This window comes from Maylandia zebra, linkage group LG5 (genome assembly GCF_041146795.1).
Source record: "Maylandia zebra isolate NMK-2024a linkage group LG5, Mzebra_GT3a, whole genome shotgun sequence".
NCBI classification, from domain to species: domain Eukaryota; kingdom Metazoa; phylum Chordata; class Actinopteri; order Cichliformes; family Cichlidae; genus Maylandia; species Maylandia zebra.
Window position 1 is genome coordinate 7560800 of NC_135171.1, and position 20847 is coordinate 7581646.

A 20847-nucleotide genomic window follows, 5' to 3' on the forward strand; every position below is an offset into this window, starting at 1 on the left:
CTATTTAATCTGGAATTCACCATCTTTACCTCTTCTACTGAAATCATTTTAAATATTTCTTGTAACATCAACTATTAGTAGCCTACATACAATCATAGACTGTATAACAAAAACAAGCTATCAACAACTTATTTTGGCAAACTTTATTTTCTAAGAAGTAAATAATACTCACCATACCACTTTTGATTAAAAGGGAATAAGATTTTTCATTCAGGCTCATATTTATTGTGCTCTCAAGTAACAGTGGTGAGTGATGCACAAGTTAACTGTTGAGTATGAGAACAAAATTTGGTGAATAAAATGCACTCTGCTAAATTTTTTTACATTTCACTATTTAAAGGATTTTGTAGCCTACTCTAAAACTAACCAACAACCTGGTCAGTGACATAATTTTTAACGCAGTTTAAAAAAATAACTGGAAGGTCAACAGAAATGAAACAACTAGAGGTGGGCGGATCGATCCAAATATGGATAGTATGGATAACAACTCTAGCATTGGTATCGGATCGATACTAGCACGATTGGATCAATACTTTGCTTTTTAAGTTCAGCATGTAGCCCGCTGAACTGTGTTAATTATTTCTCTGGAAAAAATAATCCTCAAACATGCACTATGAAAAATGTCCGAACATTTTTGTGTGCTTTAGAGACAGAACATTTTACATTTGAGGTCTCCGAAAACCCAGTTTCAAAACACACGAAAAGCTGTTGAAATTTCCAGGCAAGTATATACATGTTAAATGACAAGATATAGTGTTCAAATAGCATCAATTAAAAACTTCAGGTTTTTTATTTCTATATGACAATTTTTCGTGATTAAACAATAAGAACAAGTAGTCTGATGTCCTGTAATCATTACATTGTAATCACAGTCCCCTCTGTGCATCCTCCGACATGCCAAAAAGGGAGGCTGTAAAAAGAACAAAACCAATAAATATGAGTAAAGTAACAAAATAACTCACCTTATAAACACAAGGATTTAGGATCCTTTAGCATCTGCTGTTATTTTCAATCAATTCATCCAAAAAAATAAAATAAATACATAAATAAATAATAGATGTGCTTACAGTCTGAGGAGATTGTCCCCAACACCACAGATCGCACTCACAACACTGTCCAGTGATGCTGCATTTCCCTGCAAACGATCATCTCCTCCTCTCTCAGGCACCTCACAGCCATCACCTTCTCAAAGACCTTTCTCTTTGTCTGGAGGTCAGCAGCAGCTACAGTTTATCAACATCAGAAGGGAAAACATAATAGCATATTATCATTCAAGAACAGAACATCCAACTGCTGCTCAGATACTGGGAATTTGTTTAAACAGGATACATTTGAAATATTTATAAATGAAGAGCTTACATTCACTTGTGCTCTGCCAGGGCCAAATGTCGGTCTGGACACAATTTGCTTTGTTGGTTCAGCAAGCTTGGTTCTTCTCATCTAAGATGACCTTGTGAATTCTTTGTCGCCTCTTGTTGCTATCTGTAAATAATCATAAAAAAGGCACACCTTCACATAATGTATATATTTAGATTAGAATCCACACTCTTCAATTTGTTTGCTAGAACATGCATCACATCCAGCTAAAACAAACCTGGATAAGATTTTATTCTGTTTACAAAGTAGCCGTACATGCACCAAACTGCAAAAGTATCAAACGGCCCATTTCAAAGAAACAGGGACATACCACTTTGTCTTTGTTTGTAAAGATTTTGTTTGCACTCTGATGATGGCGACAAACTCCTCTATTCGTGCCTGCAACGCTCCAAGGCTGCCATCGGTTTGATCAGTTTCTAAGTGAGAGGAATATTAATAAGAATACAGGATGAGTATAATACATAAAACTGATCACTCACATTCAGCAATCAGTCTTTGAAGCAGAATTTCCAGAGCTAGACTTTCCCTTTAAGGGGGGCGGTACTTTTCACACAAATGTCATAAGTGTATTGTTTCATTTAAGTGGCTGAGACATAACTCCATGTGCCTTTCCAAGAATACTGTAGAAAAGCTGTACTACGTGTGCTATATAGGGTTTGAAATTATCACCAACCAAATGCAGGAAATCTAAACTACTATAACGCACACAAAGTTAACAACGCAGCGTATGCTGTACAGTGCAGCGAGCAATGCTCAGACCTCTACATTGGAGAGACCAAACAGCCACTTCATAAGCACATGGCACAACATAGAAGAGCCACCTCCAGGGGCCAAGACTCGGCTGTCCATCTCCATCTAAAGGACAAAGGTCACTCTTTTGAGGATGCCAACATTCACATTTTGGACAGAGAGGACAGATGGTCTTAAAGAGGAGTGAAAGAAGCCATTTATGTCCACTGTGAATGACCATCTTTGAACAGAGGCGGTGGTTTACGACACCAACTGTCTGCCATCTATAATCCAGTTTTGAGATCCTTCCCAGACGCCTTAAAGCCCACTCACATCCTGGGCCATCTGACTTCAATAAATAACATAATACGGTGGGGCTAGGTTTCACAATGGGTTCACCCAAAACCTTGGCTGATTGGGACCTACAACTGTTTTCACATCTTGGCTAATGATAGTGGATAAATGATGATAGAGGATAAATAGGGGGTCCATGTCCCTCTTGAGGGGACACTCCCATAGGGCTTAAAATCTGGGACTCTCCACCATTTGACCTTAGAACTGAAGAAGCTTTTCAGATGAGAAAAGATGAGATGAACATCTTCAGGGAAACTTAAAGTCCAGAGGCTTTTCTTTCCAAGCTCCTTAGACTTCGATGACCTGGATGACTGAGAACCTTCACAGACAGACTACCAAGTGTGATGCAGAGAGAATGAAAATAATACCATAAAAGAACATAATAACTCTCTTTGTTCAGCCTAATGTTACTCTACAGTTCTGTTGTACATCAGTGAGGTGTATGGACTGAACTACAGTGCAGTCTGTTATCATTGACTTGACAGATATTGATTATAAGACATCTGTAGCCTTCATGCGCTGCATTATCATGAGACAACAAGTACGTTGGTGTTCAGGTTTATAAAACCATCTTGTACAACAGCATTTCAATCCAGGTACAATCCCATTTGATCAAATGCAACAACTCTGCCACAAATTCTGCTTTTACAAGCCTTATGTTTCATTGTTGACACTGTCAGAAAGATATTAACTCTACCTTTAGTTCATTAATGAGGCCATGGTGGGTCCTATCATTGTATAGGTGTGCATTATATTGAGAGTCACCTTCAGCCCAGTTCTGCACATCAACCACCTATTGCTGTAGTGTGTTGTCATCCACATTTAGGCTCTCCACTTGTTCTCTAAGGATCCTCTGATCTAATAATACATTAATAAATGTCATTCACTTTGACATTTTTAGAGTACTGGTGCTTTTCCCCATTACCACACACATCAAAATTAGTGTTGAAAAACTTACCTTTAGATATCTCTGGCTCAAAGTGCAGCCCAGCTGCTTCACTTTCCTTTTGTTCCACCCCAAAGTCAGGTGGGTCAGCATGTCTGTTCACCCTGCATTTTAGTTAGTCTACAAATAATAATTAATCAGCAGGAAACTAAGTGGAATCTCACACACAGACACATTAGGACCACATTAGGCCACAGCAGGTGCAGCTCACCATTGAGAGGCAGCTGGCATTGAGAGGTTATAACGGCCTGTAGGACGGATAAGTTTAAGTTAATAAATTAAGTAACAGGTTAAGGTCAACAGCACCTACGCCACCAAGGAGCCCACAAGTATGTATGCCTGGCATGTATGTATGTCAGTACTAAGCAAAATATTTTGACCTAGTTTTATCTTTTTTTTCATGTTGCTTTCAAATCAGTCTGGTAAATCCAAATGACCTTTGATAGGTGCATATACCGTGGGCCAAGGGTAATTCCAAACAAGATAGCAATGCACAGTATGCACTAAAACCTGTAAACACGTCTATTGTGTATGTATTGTGTGACAAAAGGGCCACTTACCATTTATGGTTACAAGAGCCACTATTGCGCCAGGTGAACCCTCAACGTTACCTGCTGTGCAGCCACACACATCATCTGGCCTTTGCACAGGCAACAGCCGCACTAACATTAAAACACACAATATATATAAAAAGAATTGGAAGTCCACTGATACACAATAAATATACAATAACAGCACCCACTCATAGTGCATAGTAAGGAATGTATAGGACTTAAAAACTGTACCTATTTGCTGGTGAAACTCTGATGAAGGCTGCAAAAACCCTCCTGTTACTGCCTCTCTGTTGTGCAGGACAAAGCGTGTGTGAACTGCAATATCACAGTGGGCACAAAGGAATGGAAGAGGCAGTCAGTCCAGGCACCTCACAACAACTTGTTTGCCACACTGACACACACTGTGTGGCTGTGGAGCCAGAGGAGCTAACATATTGTCAATAAGACAAGGCCTGGCCTCTTTCTACTTTTGCAAGGACACCATGTTTCTGATTTCCCAGTGAGTAGCAGCCAACTCAGACGACGTCTCACAAGTCACAGCTGCATCCTCTTCTCCATCCTCCAACAACTGAAGGAGCTGCTGACGAAGCAACTCAGTTCCAGGCACTAACAGAAAAAAAACATTAAGAAATAAAGAAACTGCCACAAAGTGAACTAAATACTCTAGGCAGTGTGGCTTAGGTTGGAACAATGACCTTGTCCAGCTATGCCGTGGCTTTGGTGAGAGAAGCTTTGGTGCAGAAACTGATGAGTCAGTAAGATAACTAAATCAGTACCTAAGACTGAAGCTCCTTGAATGAGTTACTTCAATATGGCAGGGTGAAATGTCACTTTGATGCACCACCAGAAAACATGGATCAGGTAACCTGCATACCTGCACTTTAAAGAAACTGGAGAACCTGAAGGACACATGAACACTTCGAACAATCCACAGCTATGACAAGTGCACAGAAATCTGCAGTAACTCCACATTTAAACATGTTCAGTTGCTTCATTCAACAACCTGTCTTTAGATGAGTGACTGTGACAGCATAAAACTTTTTTCTCACCTTCCTTTTTACTCCAAACCTGGAAGCACACACGACACAGGAAATATAATCAGATCTCTGACAGTGAAGACAAATAAACGATCTCGACTTAGCTCTGCTAATAATGACTCAGAGAAACAAAAATGTACATGTGTGTGTGCAGATTATTTATACACTTATTCACAAAAAAGATTACATTTGTTCATTTTTCATTCACCAGTTCACTAAACCAGTCTTGGCTACATAAAAATGCACAATAAAGCAAAACTGGAGAAACCAATAGACATTTTTAATCCTTCTCTTATATGGTAAATGGACTGGTTCTTATATAGCGCTTTTCTACTCTTCTGAGCACTCAAAGCGCTTTACACAACTTGTGCATTCACCCATTCACACCCATTCGCACAAGCACATTGTTCTAAGTGTTCTAAGTGCTTTCTAAGAAGCATTCACACACATTCATACTCCGATGGATGCATTGAAAAGCAATTTGGGGTTAATATCTTGCCCAAGGATATTTGGCATGCAGACTAGGGGAAGCCAGGAAACCTGGCAACCTTCCTATCAGTAGATGACCTGCTCTACCGCCTGAGCTACAGCCACCCCTATATATGTTCTCATTTTATTTTTACCTATAAACTGAAGCACAAGCGTAAAGACACACAGACATTTGAATCTGTCTGAATGTAAAGATCTTATCTCTCAGTCTCTTTTCTTCTTGAGTTTCTAACAAAAAAATGTATTGATTTGCTGTAATTACACTGTAACATTACTTTTTCATTGTGAATTTCAGCCTCCTTTTTCACATTTCTGCTGCTATTCTTATGCAATCAGACTGTCACAGATTTCATGTTCCTCATTTGTTACCAGCTAGAGTTGGTATTAATTAATTAGGTTGGTTCTCAGGAAGCTATGGTGTTAAATCCTTACCTCCCTGCTTTATATTTTGCTGCATATTTCGTATACAGCACCTCCTTCTGAACGAAAAGGGATTGTTACAACAACGAATCCAGAAAGAAAAAAATCCTAAAACAATAGAGGCAATATCCTTGTTAGAACTGGCCGATTTATTTATGTCCTCTTTTATGGACATTTGTTTTTGTTCTAGGGATTGAAAGATTCTATGGGCTCAAATATTTATGACCACAATTTGAGCCCATATCGAATCTGTATCGTCGATACCACTCTGAATTTTACCTGGTATCGGATCGGAAAGGAAATCAGTGGTATGCACATCACTAGAAACAACGGTCTGGAAACACCTTACGAGTTCTCGTGGTCTCGCGGGATTTCCCAGCGTTGCCTAGCGACGTGACTCTCAATCGGTTCCGCGAGGGCTTTTCTGGCTTTCAGAAGCATTAATGTTTTCTGGAAGTGTTTGTTATGCGCAGAGACACTCTTCAGTTTTCAAGTCTGCTGCTGCTGGCATATTATTATTTTTTTAAGTGACATCTAAAAATGTCTTTTGTAGTTGCTCAGTCCCATTTCATTTTCGGTGTACGGACTGGTGTGAGGAACAATTTGTGTTTCTTTGACGAGCAAACCGTCGTCTTCCCCAGCGGAAACAGCTGCGTGTGTTTCAACACTGTCCAACGATGGCAGCGGTTCATTTCAGGTGCGCTCATTTTTAGATGTCTAAGTCATAACTAACTAACATAAGTAACCTAAATTTCTACCCTGGTGGTGCTCTTGATATAAGTACGAAAGTTGTTTTTTTTAGTATTTAACAGCATTTATTTCTGTTGGTGTCGTCTCTCCAGGCTCAGAGAGAAGTCAGGGAATGCGTGCTATGACCATCAGCTCCAACAGACGCTACCTGGCAGTGTCAGATTATGGAGAGAGAGCCACCGTCACTGTGTTTGACCTGCAGCATGAGCAGGGCAGAAAGAGAAAGGTTTTGAGTGCAGGAGACATGTCTGTTCAAGAGTTTATCTGCATTGCTTTCTCTCCTGATTCCAAGTACCTGATAGGCCTGACAGGGAGCCCCGAGTGGATGCTGATCCTCTGGCTTTGGGAGAAACACAAACTCCTGGCAACACTGAAGACAACAAACACAAATAATCCTGTCACCCAGGTGAGTCATCTGTGCTGCATCAGTGAAGCTTGTATAAATGCAGGCATACACATGCTGAACACGTTATTATTATAGTAACTGTTTCTCATCAGGTCAGCTTCAACCCTTACAGCAACACACAGCTCTGTGTGAGCGGAACCGGTGTTTTCAAGCTGTTCCGCTACTCAGAGGGGGCCCTGAAACCAAGCAGTGTTGCAAAGGTTGAGTCCATCAATTTCCTGTGCCACACCTGGGTGTCAGAGCACAGGGTGATCGCTGGCACAGACACTGGCAGACTGCTGGTGTTTGAGTCTGGAGACCTGCGAAGAGAGATCAGCATGACTTGTGTGCAGGGCCAGCCTGCCAGGTGAGAAAGCTGGACCACATGAACTGGTGCTATTTTACATGAAGCAGCCTCTGTAACTCATCTCCACCCCATGCTGTTCCTGCCATTTTTGACCCAATCAGGGTCAAGTCCATAATCATAATGGTGAATAATCTGACCTCAAAACCAACTAATTTTATTGAATTCTGTCGGTTGTACCCCAAAAATATCTAGCATAGAGCTTTTCATGGCTACCAAAAGCACCTGCTAAACTGGGCAGATGGGCAAATATAAATGATTCCTGGTGTCTAACTTCATTGTTGTCCAACAAATACACGCCGATGGATTAAATAAAGACTTTAAATGTCTGAGCAGCTAGTATCACTCATAACGTGTGGCAATGATTTAAAAAAGTAGTGGAAAAATTGGCAGACATGTTAAAACATGGAATGGAAATGCGTATAACAAATGATAACCAGCTGATCTCAGACCAGATGAATGGGTTCACTGTGGTCACTGCAGCGATCCATCTTTGATGAGTGATGTTCTTGCTTATACCCGCTTCACTCTGCACAGGCAGGTGGAGGTAAAGAAGATCAAAGATGCTAATGTGAATGAAGGTCCCTCTGTCCCTTCCATCACAGCAATCCTGTCCTACTCCAAAGGCTTTGCATGCTCTAGAGGTCCTGGCACCGTTTTTCTGTTTGAGCAGACAGATGAGAATGGTTACAGAAAGACCAGGGAGATAAAGGTAAATGTTCAAGCTTTATTTCAGAAAAGGTGGAAAGTGAAGTCTTTGTGTGCACATGGGTATGCTTGTGTCAGATCCCTCTAGATGCATACTGCAGCGGTGTGACCTTGGCAGAATACCAGCAGATTGACACCATATGCATCAGTCCAGCAGAGGAGACTTTGGCCATCAGCACAAACCGAGGACAGCTGTACAGTGTCAGCCTGTCCTCTGTGGACATGAACAAGGTGCTCTGCAGTTACACCTACCAGCACCACCAATGACGGGGTTCATCATTTGTATAAGTGAAATTACTGCATCAACTGTCCTAGCTGGTATTTTATTTTCTTCCACATGCCCCCATCAATTCAGATTATGTAGAGCTGTTTGCTACATCCATTCTCACACTGACCTCCTCTGTACTTGAAACATTACTATAGTAGCTGGTCGGCAGTCAGAAATACATACATATTATTTTGCTGTTTTACTTTTTCTTCTATGTATGATCTCACTTCCTGTTGGGTCTGTGTTTCCACAAGCCCCGCTAATTCTAGAGACTTATTCATCATGAAGAAAACAAGACAGTCGATCGATCAAACACTTGCGCAAGGGAGGCCTGTGTCCACCACGAAAATGACCTCTACCACGACCTCCCTTGCTGCCCTTTTTATTGAGACACAGTTCACACAAAACATGTCAGAACAAAGCCACGCCCCCTTGGTTCTGAGACAAAGCATTTGTATGTATATGTGTGAACTTCTGTAAGAAAGTGTGTGTGTGTGTGTGTGTGTGTGTGTGTGTGTGTGTGTGTGTGTGTGTGTGTGTGTGTGTGTGTGTGTGTGTGTCAGACCTCCTGCTGACCAAAGGGTCGTAAACCCAGGAAGCTTACAAAAAAAGAAACAGATCTTTCAGATAGGATGTATCTACAATAAAACCTCCCCGAGCACAGAGTGGTTGGAGAGGTGGTCAGGATCAAAGGAATGGCTTTGATCCTACTGCTTGAACTAAGACTGTACAAATTTAAGAAACACAATGGCAACATTCAACAATTAGACTTAACACTTCCTCTTCTTTTTTTTGGTGGATCAATTGTGCTAATTTCCAGTTGGATATTTTTAACAGTCTTTGTATGCTGTAGCAAAGAAAACAGTAGCAAAGTCTTGTGAATGAAAAGAAAAAGGTCAATCCAAGAAACATGGAAAACAGTTCAAATAATCCAGCAAAAAATAATTTTGTCTTTATTTGCAGCTCCATATTTTTATTCATGGACTTTGTTAGAGTAGTTGTCTTATACTAGGCCTCGATACATCCCCTCAGTTCATTTTTTATCTGAAACAAGCTTCTCTGCCTTTAAGTTAGTTCTCTAAGGTAACCTTTTTACAGATATTTCCTCTCTTTGACATCATCTAGAGTAGATGTGGCCCACATGAGGTCAGTGGTAGATTAGGATTTAAATGTAAAGACATTGCACCCTTTGATAAACTCCCCATCAGAATTGATTTGAGAATATAGGCTGAACTCAATTCTGATGTAGCATGGCCCTCCACAACAGTGCCAGTTTCTCATGTGGCCCCTTGAAAAGTTAATTGCCCATCCATTCTCTAGAGAAAAAGGGTAAAAAAAATTTTGTTGTTTTCTCCTTCTCTTCCTTCATTGTCTTCTTTCTGTTGTCTACCTCCACTCTCTTTTTTTCTCCACTTGTTTAAGGCATCAGAGTTCTCTTTAGATGTTTAAAGTTATCTTTGCAACTCCATTAGGAGGATAAACTACACTTTGAGTTCCTGTCCCAGTCCTTCCACTCCAGCTCCATCACTGGTTTGTCCATCTGCATACGCAAGCCCCTCGTAGCCACCTGCTCTCTGGACCGCTCTGTCCGCATCTGGAACTACGAGACAAAGTAAAACACATACACACAATTCCTTTTATAGATATATATCAATCAGTTTTCGTCAGGTTGATACAATATAAAACTGCATAACAGAATGACATGTCGTCTTTCTGAGCTCTTGCTGTTCTCTCTGTTTTGTCTCTAGAGTGTTGGAGCTGTGCAAGGAGTTCCAGGAGGAGGCGTACAGCGTGGCACTACATCCCACAGGCCTCTTCATCCTTGTGGGGTTTTCAGACAGACTCAGGCTGATGAACCTGCTTATTGATGACATCCGCACCTTCAAGGAGTTCACTGTGCGCAGCTGTAGAGAGGTAGAGGTTGCTTTGCATTTGTGTTTGCAGTAAATCTGAACAGCCAATACTGAAATAATCAGAGTATTACTAAATTCAAGGGTGAAATGATTGATCTTTACCCCCTTCTGTTGTGTCTCATCCAGCTGTGTTCTGTAAATCCGTAAATACTGAATCCTGGGTTAGCGTTTTCAGCATTTACTGCGATATCTGATAATTCATCTTAAAGTGGAGCATTATCACATTTTCCACTCAAAACTTTTGCGCTTGGACTCTGTCTTTGTCTCCTTCACTTTTCAGTGTGCTTTTAGCAATGGTGGCCACATGTTTGCAGCTGTCAATGGAAACATCATTCAAATCTATTCTGTCACCTCTTTTGACAATATCCTTAATCTGAAGGGCCACAATGGAAAGGTGAGTCAGCTGGAGTATGTGTTACAGAGGAGTCCCAGTGCTTATTTGTCATTCTTATTTACTGGTATTTCAATTAACAGGTGTGTCGGATTGAATGGAGCCTGGACGACAGCCGGGTCGTGTCTTGTGGGGTGGATGGGGCAGTGTACGAGTGGAACACGCAGAGTGGCAAGCGGGAGTCAGAAAGCGTCCTAAAGTCCTGTAGTTATACAGGTGTGGCCTTCTCCTCAGACTGTAAGACCATCCTGGCTGTGGGAACAGACCTCACTCTGAAGGAGATCCAAGACTGTCAGGTTAGCAAGCACAGCTGACTCCTGGATTTGTTCTTTTAAGTTGCTGCAAATCAACAAAACATCTCAAGCAGCAGCAATGTTGTTTTTTCTTTCTTTTTTTTTTGTTTAAAAAAAACTGGGTTTATTGTTATATCCTATCCACAGGTACTGAGGGAGGTTCCAGCTGATGAGACAGCTCACACTGCTCTTGCAGTGTCCCATTCTGGTAGAGTGGTCTTCACCGGGACCTCCAGTGGGACTGTAAGGGCCATTAAATACCCATTACCTATCCAGAAGGAATGGATGACATACCAGGCTCACTCTGGGCCTGTCACCAAGGTGAGCAGAAGCACTGATTTGCTCTGATTGAGATTTGCACTGATCAGAATACTTTATTGATCCCTAGGGGAAATTATGTGTATTAATGTGATGTGAGATTGATATACACACAATCTCACATCGTGTATGAAAAAATCGATTGACTATGATGCTGATCATTCAGACGCAAAGAGTCCACCCACTAAAACATGTGTGTCCTCAGATGGTGATCACGTATGATGATCAGTTCCTGCTGACAGTGTCTGAAGACGGCTGTCTGCTGATTTGGAAAATCATCGATAAGGAAGGCAGAGGTCTAAAGAGCAACAAACACATAGTCCACACGGAAGAGATCCTTATCACCAAGTCAGACCTGGAGGAGAAGGTGAGTAAGTGCATAGTGTGACACCCCCCTGTTGGTCTTGTTCCTAAAGCATTGTAAGTTCTTGATCCTGGACCATCAGTGCAAGTGGTCAGTTATGTGTTTGTAATGTTATAGCTTTGGAACATCACTCAGTGCAACACTCAGTGCATCATGGGAAGTCTCCAGCAGCCTAGGCCTATTTCAGCATAACTAAGGATTCAGGGTCACCTGATCCAGCCCTAACTATATGTATCCTATGTATGTGTATATTTCATCTAAAAGAAAAGTTTTAAGCCTGATCGCAAAAGTAGACAGGGTCTCTGAAAGCTGAAGCCTCTGCCCCCCAGTCTACTTCTACTTCCTAGAAGGAACAATCCTTAGTGCTGTACTGCATGTGAGGTTTGCCAGATGAAGCCTCCCCATACATGGCTAGCGCATCCATCCATGCATACTTACATACACACACGTAGATACAGAGGTGGCAAAAGTACAGATATTTCGTACTTAAGTACAGATACTAGTATCAAAAAAGCCTGTTTTAAAAATGTGAGGAGTAGAATGTAAAGATATTTGATTAAAATGTAGGGAGTAAAAGTAAACAGCTGTCAGAAAAATACCTACTCAAGTAAAGTATAGATACCTGAAAATTCTTTTCAAGTACAGTAACAAAGTATTTGTACTTTGTCATGTTGTTCAGTAATAACATGCGCCGTTAAAATTGGGCGCTCTTCCTTCCTTTTTAGTTTCAAAACACGAAGGGTGTTTGTTTCACTTTAAGGTTGGATTAAGAATTACTGTGTGAGGAACGGTTTCACTTTTGACTAGGGAAATAATATGCTTACTTTTGGGTTTATGAGAATTGAATTACAGTGAGAAGGGGATCTTCTGAATGCGCAGGTTGTTTGCTACTGTGAGACAGTGGAGAGAACTTACGAAGTTACCTTCTTTCACCAATTAAGAGTGGAAGATCTCGTAACATTCTGGTGGAGATGCCGGGGTAAAAAGAGTGAGTTCGGACGAGGAAGTCCGAGAAAAGGACACCTTGAGTTGAGCAAGGTGTTTAACTGACTCAGGATTTCAGAGAATCGAGTCAGCTGTGATCTTGAGTTCTGATGGTAAATTGATTTTAAAGGAAAATCAATGTTTACTATGATGAAGTAATTCTGATGATATTACTAGATGTGCTGTGATACCAGTGAAGAATAAGTTGTGTACATGAGGATACACAATTGTGTTGAAGATTACTGGACCCGGCGAGGTCCATTTGATGAAGTTCTTGGGCAGATAAATGACAAACAGTTCTTCAAGTGTGTGGAGAATTTAAAAAGAAAAAACTGAACTTGCAGGTTCTCCGTACTGTGTGGACTTATATCAGAGTTATAAGTCCAAAGGTTATGCCCTGGAGGCCAAGAGTTGTGTTTAAAGAAGAACATGACTTAGAAAAGGACATTTAAGGTCACATTTTGTCTAAGATGGGGAGAATTGTCCCATATGTGTTTATTTCTCTTCTCTTTTAAGAGGACAGACGCAGTTACTGAGTGTTGTCTACTTCCTCTTTCTGATTCTTGGAAGCATGTTTGATAAAATACTCTTAGGAAAGCGTATTTTGAGTGATTCTAAGTGTGTGAATGTTGTGAGTACTCGATTTGAATGATTCTGTGTGATTTATACAAAATAATAAATAACTAATAAAAACTCATAGTGTGTGAACAGAGGAAGTCTGAGAGAGAAGTGTGTGCGTAGGCAAACTGCAGAGTGTGTGCGTGGAATAAGGGTGTATTGTTTTTACATCAAGATTTAGTAGAACTAAAGTAGAACGTCACAAACAAACAGATAAAAAAAGTAAAATAAAGAGAGAAAATAACTGACAATTACATTAATGAATAGAAAACACACATACACAAAGTGCCATATGTGAAAATTATTTTAGGAAAGAATCAGAAGTTCTATGTCTGCTTATAGCTATTAAAAATGTACGATTAACTGTGACTAATGTCTGGAACCTATTTTAATCTGTATTTGACGCCATGGGGGGGGCGTGTACCCCACTGCTTTAGAAGTGTCCACAACATGTATTTTGGTCAGAAGACATATGTTGATGTTTTCTCCGGGCTGTTAATAAAGTCATCGTTTGATTGCACTTTTCTGGGGCTTCCGTGGTTTGTGACACTGCTCTACATTGATCGATTTCGTGACAGCTTTGGTGGAGGATGCGGGCACCATCAGTCACCCTCAGAGCACAAATCTTGAGCTTGGGGATATCCTGAATCCTGACATCATCAGTGACTGTTCCCACGATGACAGTGATTTTGTTCTCACGGCCGGGAAGCTTCATCTTACGGATCAGGCGGGAGACAGCAATGTTGGTTCTGCTCATGAACAGCCTCTGTTGGTTTGGATGTTCCCAGCTCTGTACATACGACCATTTTCGGCTTCTTATGATGCCCCAGCAACCAGGACCAAGCTAAGGTCCTGGTTGCTGGGGCAGCATCTCAGCAGAGACCTCACTCTCACCACTAATCCTGGTCTTTCGGGGACCTTGAGGTGTTCCCAAACCAGATGTAACTTCTCCAGCATCTCTCTTCAGCCTTTCTCTCTTTAGTACATGCCTGAAACACCTCGTTTAGGAGGCCTCCTGGTCAGATGCCTGAACCACCTGAGCTCACTTCTTTTGATGTGATGAAGTAGTGGCTCTACTTGGACTTCCTCCTACATGAACAGGCTCCTCACCGAGCCTTTGGAGGAAGCTCATTTGCACTGCTTGTATCCATGGTCTTCAACCACTACACACAACTTGTGGCTGTAGGTCAGGGTGGGAATGTAGGTGAGCCAGTAAATCGACAGCCTCGCTTTCACGCGAAGCAGAGTCTGGGGTTCACATTACTGCAGACGCTACAGCAATCTGCTCTTTCCAAGTAGTATGAGGTACACTTCATGTGTTTATGTGTCTGGTTTAAGTTATTTATGTACGACACTTTAGAAGAAAGCTAAAAGAATTGCAACAAGGTGACAACTGTCATGTTATGGTTAAAAGAAGAGGTATTGAATGTATGTTCCTGTGTCTACTTTCAGACCCAGCACATGCTGGAGATGAAGATGCGGCTGGAGGAGCTGCAGATGGAGAATGAGTACCAGCTCCGCCTGAAGGACATGAACTACAACGAGAAGCTCAGAGAGCTGTCTGACAACTTTGTCCAGCAGATAGAATCTCTGAAAACATCCCAACAGGTGTGCCTCTGTTACACGAGAGCTCAGCTTCACATAGATTTACAACTTAAAGGTCAAAATGTCTTCCCAAGACTAGCAATCATCAGTGGGTGACTTTTGACGTTGATTAATTGAGTCAGTAGCTGCTGCCCTTGATGAATCAAGTATCCTGCTTTTACTGCAGGCCATGAAGACAGAGATGGAAAAGCAGGAATGTGAGAATCAGCAGAATTCTGCAGAGCTTATTATGAAGCATTCGAAAGAACTGAAGGATTTAGGTAACAGGAGAACAGGATCAGCACAATCTGTTATCTTTATTTTTGTAAGTGTTTGGTGTTCATACTCTTTTAATCACACACAGAGCTATCATACAGCCAGAAGCTGATTGTGGAGCACGAGAAGTACCAGGATCTTCAGCAAAAACATCAAAGAATGCAGGAAGACTATGAGAAGCAGCTCAAGTCTGCAGAGGACAGAAAAATCCAAGCGGTGGAGGAGCTCACAAAGATGTACGAGGCCAAGCTACAGGAGAAGGCCGAGCTCCTCGCTCAGGTCAGTAATAAGGAGCAGGAAGAGGAGGTGGTGGTAAGTTAAATGGTGCAGCAGTTGAATGAAACCGGTAATCTTTCGTTTAGTGTCAGGAGGACACCGAACAGAAGATTAGTGTTTTTAAAGCAATCATAAAGCAGGCTGAAGAGGACGAGGAGAGGAAGATTCTCGAGATCCAGACCAATTATGAGAAGAAAATGAAAACTGAGAAACAGACCAATACAAATCTGAAGGGAAAAAATAGCATCATGGCACAAAAGGTGAACAAAGCTTCTGTTATTCACTGAATGTTTGGTTCTGTTGCAGAGCATCAGCTCTGTCTCCTGTCTGTCTGCTCACATCAGCTGCTGTTCTCTGTGTGTCTTCTCTTTGGTTGGTTGGACGCTGGTGTGTTCACAGTTCATCAGTCTACAGAAGCAGATTGATGACAGGAGCACTGATATAAACAAACTGAAGCAAGAGCGGCAGAGGCTGCTTGGGCTGATCCGCTCCCTGGAGAGTGACATTGAAGACCTGAAGAGGCAGATCTCTGGACATGAAAAGACCAGTCAGGACAAGGTGACCAAGATCAGAGCTGTCATTTCCTGTCAACCAAACGTCCACTTAGCAGAATTTTAAACAGTTTTACATTTTGAAGCCTCGACGTTACACATATGGAGTCAGAAGTGACGACATTCATTAACTTATCATTTAACACTAGCTTTAACTCCATAAAGCATAAAGTGACATTTTAATGATGAGTTTTGACACCCAGCTGATAGAAACAAATAAGATTTGGGGACTTCTCGCCCCCTCGAGTTCCTGCTCTTTGTTGTGCTCAGCAGTGTTGGTCAAGTTACTTGAAAAAAGTAATCAGTAACTAATTACTGATTACTTCCCCAAAAAAGTAATCCTGTTACTTTACTGATTATTTATTTTCAAAAGTAATTAATTACTTAGTTACTTAGTTACTTTTTAAAAACACGATTTACAACCTGAAGAGGTGATAAAGCGATAGATCTTTCAGCCCAATTCTACTTTTTCTGCATAATCCATCATACAAAATGTAATCAAATGGAAAATTATCTCTTTTTTTAAACTTGTTTTATCAGTTTTAATCTTTTAACTTTATGCATCAAGCAAAAATTTAATTATATGCAACATTCTCTGACTTGAATAAATTAGTTTAACATGTAAACCTATTTTCTGCACATTCCAGCTCATAAAATAAAATATTTTTTGTGTTTACACTCAGTCTTTCAAATAGATGCAAGTAAAACACAGCAGAACATAAATAAAGTCAAAGACTCAGCGGTCCTGTTGCTCTATTTTCACCTGTAAAGCAGGACTGGGGGTAGGCGGAGGTTTACCCTGGTGCAGGTGTGCCGCGGTCAGTGGAAGAATCAGCGAGTTTCTCTGTGAATTTCCCATTACGGCGTTGCGCACTCGGTGCTTGCTCGGAAGTTTAGGGTTTTTTTTCGCTGTAAAAAGAAGTTTTCTTCCCACGCACGATGGACGCTAATGTTTTTGTCACTTTTTATGGAATCAAACTCAAAGTAAGGTCAGTACTTCCACGCTTTAAACGCTGCACGCTCATACTCTCTCCCACAATTGATATGTGATCCACTGTTGATCTGCACACAGCTGTTGCCACTAACGGCGCACTCGCTTACCACTGTCGTGAGACATTCTCGCAAAAAATCACGGTTTTAGTAACGCAGTAACGCAGCGTTCCTACGGGAAAGTAACGGTAATCTAATTACCGTTTTTGCAATAGTAATCCCTTACTTTACTCGTTACTTGAAAAAAGTAATCAGATTACAGTAACGCGTGTTACTGCCCATCTCTGGTGCTCAGTGCTCACTTATTTGTTCCTCAAGTTTTTCTGCTTCTTTGTACTTTCCTTCATGACCATCCTGACAGCTTCACAGATCTCCCTCCAGGAATTTGCTGACATTTATGAGTCATTATAGATGAGATGATGATTGCGTTGAAAAATAGCCAGAAATACACAGGACGAACAGGCCAGTCACAACAGCTGTGGGCTGCGTTGATATGTCTTCTGGTTCTACAAAGGAGTGCGTCAGGTTATGTTGTAGGTTTATTGAAGGGTGTCAGAGGGGTTGCAGTTGTGATGCAGGTGCAGTGTAGATTTCTCAGCGAAGCTTAAGTGCTGTGTTACTGTGCATACATTTATGGGAATATGAGCATATTATAAGCATATAAGTATAATATAAGCATATTTTAAAGCGCTGGGTTACTGAAAGACAGACAAGTTTTCCTACAATGCACTTCAACTCTGAGCTCTTCTCTACATTAGCTGTAAAATTGTACTGTCTAATTCAGTTTGACTACATGACATATGGAGACTGATCTGGACCAGATTCTCTTGACATTGTTCAGAATTCATGTATGAAAACCTTTGAACTCTAAAACCGTTCAACCTGTTCATGTTCTCACAGGATCACATTATCTCGTGCTTGAAGAGAAAGAATCAGGAACTGGAGAAGTTAAAGTTTGTTCTTGAATTCCAGCTGAATGAGTTAAAGCAGAAAACTGAGCCTCTGCAACATGACATCAATGTGAAGAAGGAGCGGATCAGTCAGGTATGTGAAAGATGGAAAAGCTTAGCACTGTGTTAACACATGGTTAGAAAACATATGTGGAGACTGTTGAATACATAAATGTAGATGATTCATAAGGGTTCCTGTACATTTTCTTGCCATTTGAATAGTGTTGAGTTAAAAAGTTAGACAGAAATAAAGTTTGCTGTGCTCGGTTGACCTTGTTTTAATTGATCTGATAGGACTGCATTAGCAGTCAAGTTAAAACAGTGTCAACACTACCAGTTACAGTGTCGTGCTATTTCTCGTGTTCGGCAGCTGGAGGAAGAGCTTATACAAACCGACAAGAGCAATGCTCAGCTGAAGCTCACCGTCTCTGAGCTGAAGCTCAAACTGAAGACCAGAGACAAAGAGATGTGCAAAGAGAGTCAGAAGGTCAGTAAACAAACAACGCTTCCTTTTTAAAGTAAAGAGGCAAAACTACATAATCTGTGTCATTGTGCAAATAATTGTGGACCTAACTCTTTTGAGAAAGAAGTGGCATTCAGAGAATCTTGAATTGAAGTCTAATGGAGAAATCTGCAAAGAAAACTTTTTAAACCCACTGGGCCAGAATCAAAATCAGCAACTCTTTTTTTTTTAAATCAGATTTGAGGTACTGCTAACATTAATGCCAAGTGGCAAGATTAGGTCCTAGAAGGACTTTGGCTCCACCCAAAAGCTCTTGCTTACAAGTGGCAGCCAATCAGAGGAAATGTAGGGTGGCGGAAACTAAAACCTGTTTCAGACACAAGGTGAACAGCTGCATGAAGGCCAAGTATAAGGTAAATGATGATTGTTTTTAACTGTGAATCTACTGGGCTACATGTACTGTAGTAAAATCGAGGAATAAAAATATGAAGCTGGAAGTGAGCAGAATAGATCCTCTTTAAGCTTTGAGGATAAAAGTGTAATAAAAATCATTCCTTTTTTAATATAAGAATGGGCTTCTCTTGTTTTTTGTTGTCAGGTCAAAGATTTGGAGACGCATCTCCAGCGATTGAAATCAGACCTGCACAACTGTGTCGGCTTCATCCAGGAGCCTAAAACTCTGAAGGACAACATACAGATGATATACGCTCGATATGTCCAGCAGACTGAAAGGGTAAGTGTGCTAAGAAATACCCCAAGAGCTGCCTGGATGCTGGGAGGGCTTGAAATCAAACTGTCAAGTGTATGTCCCGTTTGAAAGGTGGAGAGAACCAATGCAGATGATACTGTTCAGAAGGCGCTGCGTCACCAGTGTGATCGACAGGAGAGGACAGTAAATGGCCTCAAAATGAGGCTGGTCAAATCTGCAGAGGAGCACGAAAAGGTCTACACCAAAATCATGAAGGTTAGTCATTACCCAGATCACAACAGTACATTGGCATTAGTCATTAACAATGCAACTCTGAAGTCTTAACATATCCTGTATGACAGAGTGTGAAAGTGTAATGTGGAGTAAAGACCTGCTGAATTGATAGTTATCTAGCCACGACTTTGGACTTTGCAGGAAAACATGACTCTGATTGCTGAAATCAACGAGCTGCGGAAGGAGCTGCATTTGGCCAGGACTCAGGCTAAAGACGTCAGAGCTCAGCTGGCTCTCTTAAAGAAGCCCAAGAAGTCACAGCCCATCTTAGAAGAAGCAGCCTACCAGGAGCCCAAACAGCTAGGAGTCAGCTGATCGTCTTTTACCTCAGCAATAGCTCTGCAACTAACACACAGCAGCAGATACACATGAAAATCATATAAGAAGAAAGTTGTAAGATTGTTGTATTCACTTTGATAATGAACGTGTGGATTTGTATGTTACCATAGCAATTTACTGCAGAAAACAATCACATTGATAAAGGTTTGATCACTGACCAGTGAACCTGTTCTCATTTCCAGGAAGTCAAATACTGATGTTTAGCCAAAGACGCTGGTGTCTCCAATGTATACAAAAGATGTCCTTTAGCAGTGGCCCTGTGTAGTGAGGCGAGTCTTATTCCTCATGTCACAACTGCAATATATATATATCATTTTCATTTTTAGCCTAAACATGTAGTTCTAGTGTCTAAACCAGAGAAAATAAAAACAAAATTGAATGTTGAGTGAAAGGACACAAACCAATATCTCCAGGTTCTTGTCATTCCTACCATCCTACCTACTTGTGTGCTCTTTAAAACAGGTATCATAAACATCAGCTTTATAGCAGCCATGCAGATATTGTTTCTAAAATAATTTCTTAACCATCTATAGATCTGCTGCAGCCTCACAGTAACCATCCACATGTTCAGATGGTTTACAAATCTTCATTTCTCTGCACTTTGCAACTTCTCCCCTCCTATTGGTGAGCGCTTAAGAAATTATTTGTGTATTCATTGATGTTCCTCAACCACAGAAATTCCCAACAGCCACACAATATTTACATTCTGGAATTAACACTTCAATGGATAAGGCTACATTTCCGCTGTTAAAGCTAGTCCCTCCATGGTGTCCCAGCACCACACGTGTTAGTTTAGTTAAAACATACACGTGCTGTTGGTCTTGCTTATGCAGCATCTACATCAGCTCTGCGTATTTTGCACATATGAAATCAATGGTAAGGTGATGTGACTTCTATACATTTTACATCAGATAAAAACTTTATTTGTAAGATTCAGATAATTATTTATTAAAAGCTAGACATTTTAAATGAGAATAAGAAAGAAAAGTATTCCTTTGTGCCCGTCTTTCCCTGTTTATGCCCTACCTGACATCCACTGGTTTCCTCTTTCTGGCGCAAAGTGGGCGATAAACAAACGAGAGACGGGACGTGCAACAGAAAAGCTGATCAGCTGATCATTGATCAGTTTCATGATTGAAGTAGCAACAGGAGAGGGAGAGGAGAAGAGGCAGCT

The 20847-nt window shown here is 41.0% G+C and overlaps 1 protein-coding gene and 2 long non-coding RNA genes across 4 annotated transcripts; 1 reads left to right on the forward strand and 2 right to left on the reverse strand.

Moving 5' to 3' along the window:
* Window positions 1-41: 41 nt before the first annotated feature.
* On the reverse strand, window positions 42-3308 carry LOC143418569 (uncharacterized). Its single transcript, XR_013098566.1, has 5 exons — window positions 3226-3308; window positions 1688-1793; window positions 1360-1482; window positions 1068-1223; window positions 42-910 (listed from the first exon to the last, which is right to left on the reverse strand). It is a non-coding gene; the product is annotated as an uncharacterized LOC143418569 (long non-coding RNA).
* Window positions 3309-4216: 908 nt separating this feature from the next.
* On the reverse strand, window positions 4217-6258 carry LOC143418726 (uncharacterized). Its single transcript, XR_013098739.1, has 3 exons — window positions 6186-6258; window positions 5919-6014; window positions 4217-5028 (listed from the first exon to the last, which is right to left on the reverse strand). It is a non-coding gene; the product is annotated as an uncharacterized LOC143418726 (long non-coding RNA).
* A 41-nt stretch (window positions 6259-6299) lies between these two features.
* On the forward strand, window positions 6300-20088 carry cfap57 (cilia and flagella associated protein 57). 2 transcript variants are annotated; one of them, XM_004559877.3, is made up of 21 exons: window positions 6300-6603; window positions 6749-7062; window positions 7155-7408; window positions 7943-8117; window positions 8192-8344; window positions 9854-9993; window positions 10130-10295; window positions 10575-10688; window positions 10769-10981; window positions 11126-11299; window positions 11502-11663; window positions 14715-14870; window positions 15034-15127; window positions 15211-15401; window positions 15485-15658; window positions 15798-15956; window positions 17840-17983; window positions 18260-18376; window positions 18951-19085; window positions 19173-19316; window positions 19476-20088. In XM_004559877.3, the coding sequence occupies exons 1-21, from the start codon at window positions 6447-6449 to the stop codon at window positions 19647-19649; spliced, it is 3510 nt and encodes a 1169-aa protein (XP_004559934.2). In that variant the 5' UTR covers window positions 6300-6446; the 3' UTR covers window positions 19650-20088. The 2 variants fall into 2 exon arrangements, with proteins under 2 accessions (XP_004559934.2, XP_076739784.1); XM_076883669.1 differs by lacking the exon at window positions 6300-6603 and having other exon boundaries at window positions 6936-7062; window positions 7175-7408.
* The last annotated feature ends 759 nt before the right edge of the window (window positions 20089-20847 follow it).

Excerpts from the sequence above, each read along its gene's own strand:
- cfap57 (XM_004559877.3), top strand. The coding sequence starts at position 6,447 with ATGTCTTTTGTAGTTGCTCAGTCCCATTTCATTTTCGGTGTACGGACT. Across the intron at positions 9,994-10,129 it reads ATCTGGAACTACGAGACAAA|AGTGTTGGAGCTGTGCAAGG; the intron begins GTAAAACACATA and ends TTTTGTCTCTAG. Across the intron at positions 11,300-11,501 it reads ACTCTGGGCCTGTCACCAAG|ATGGTGATCACGTATGATGA; the intron begins GTGAGCAGAAGC and ends GTGTGTCCTCAG.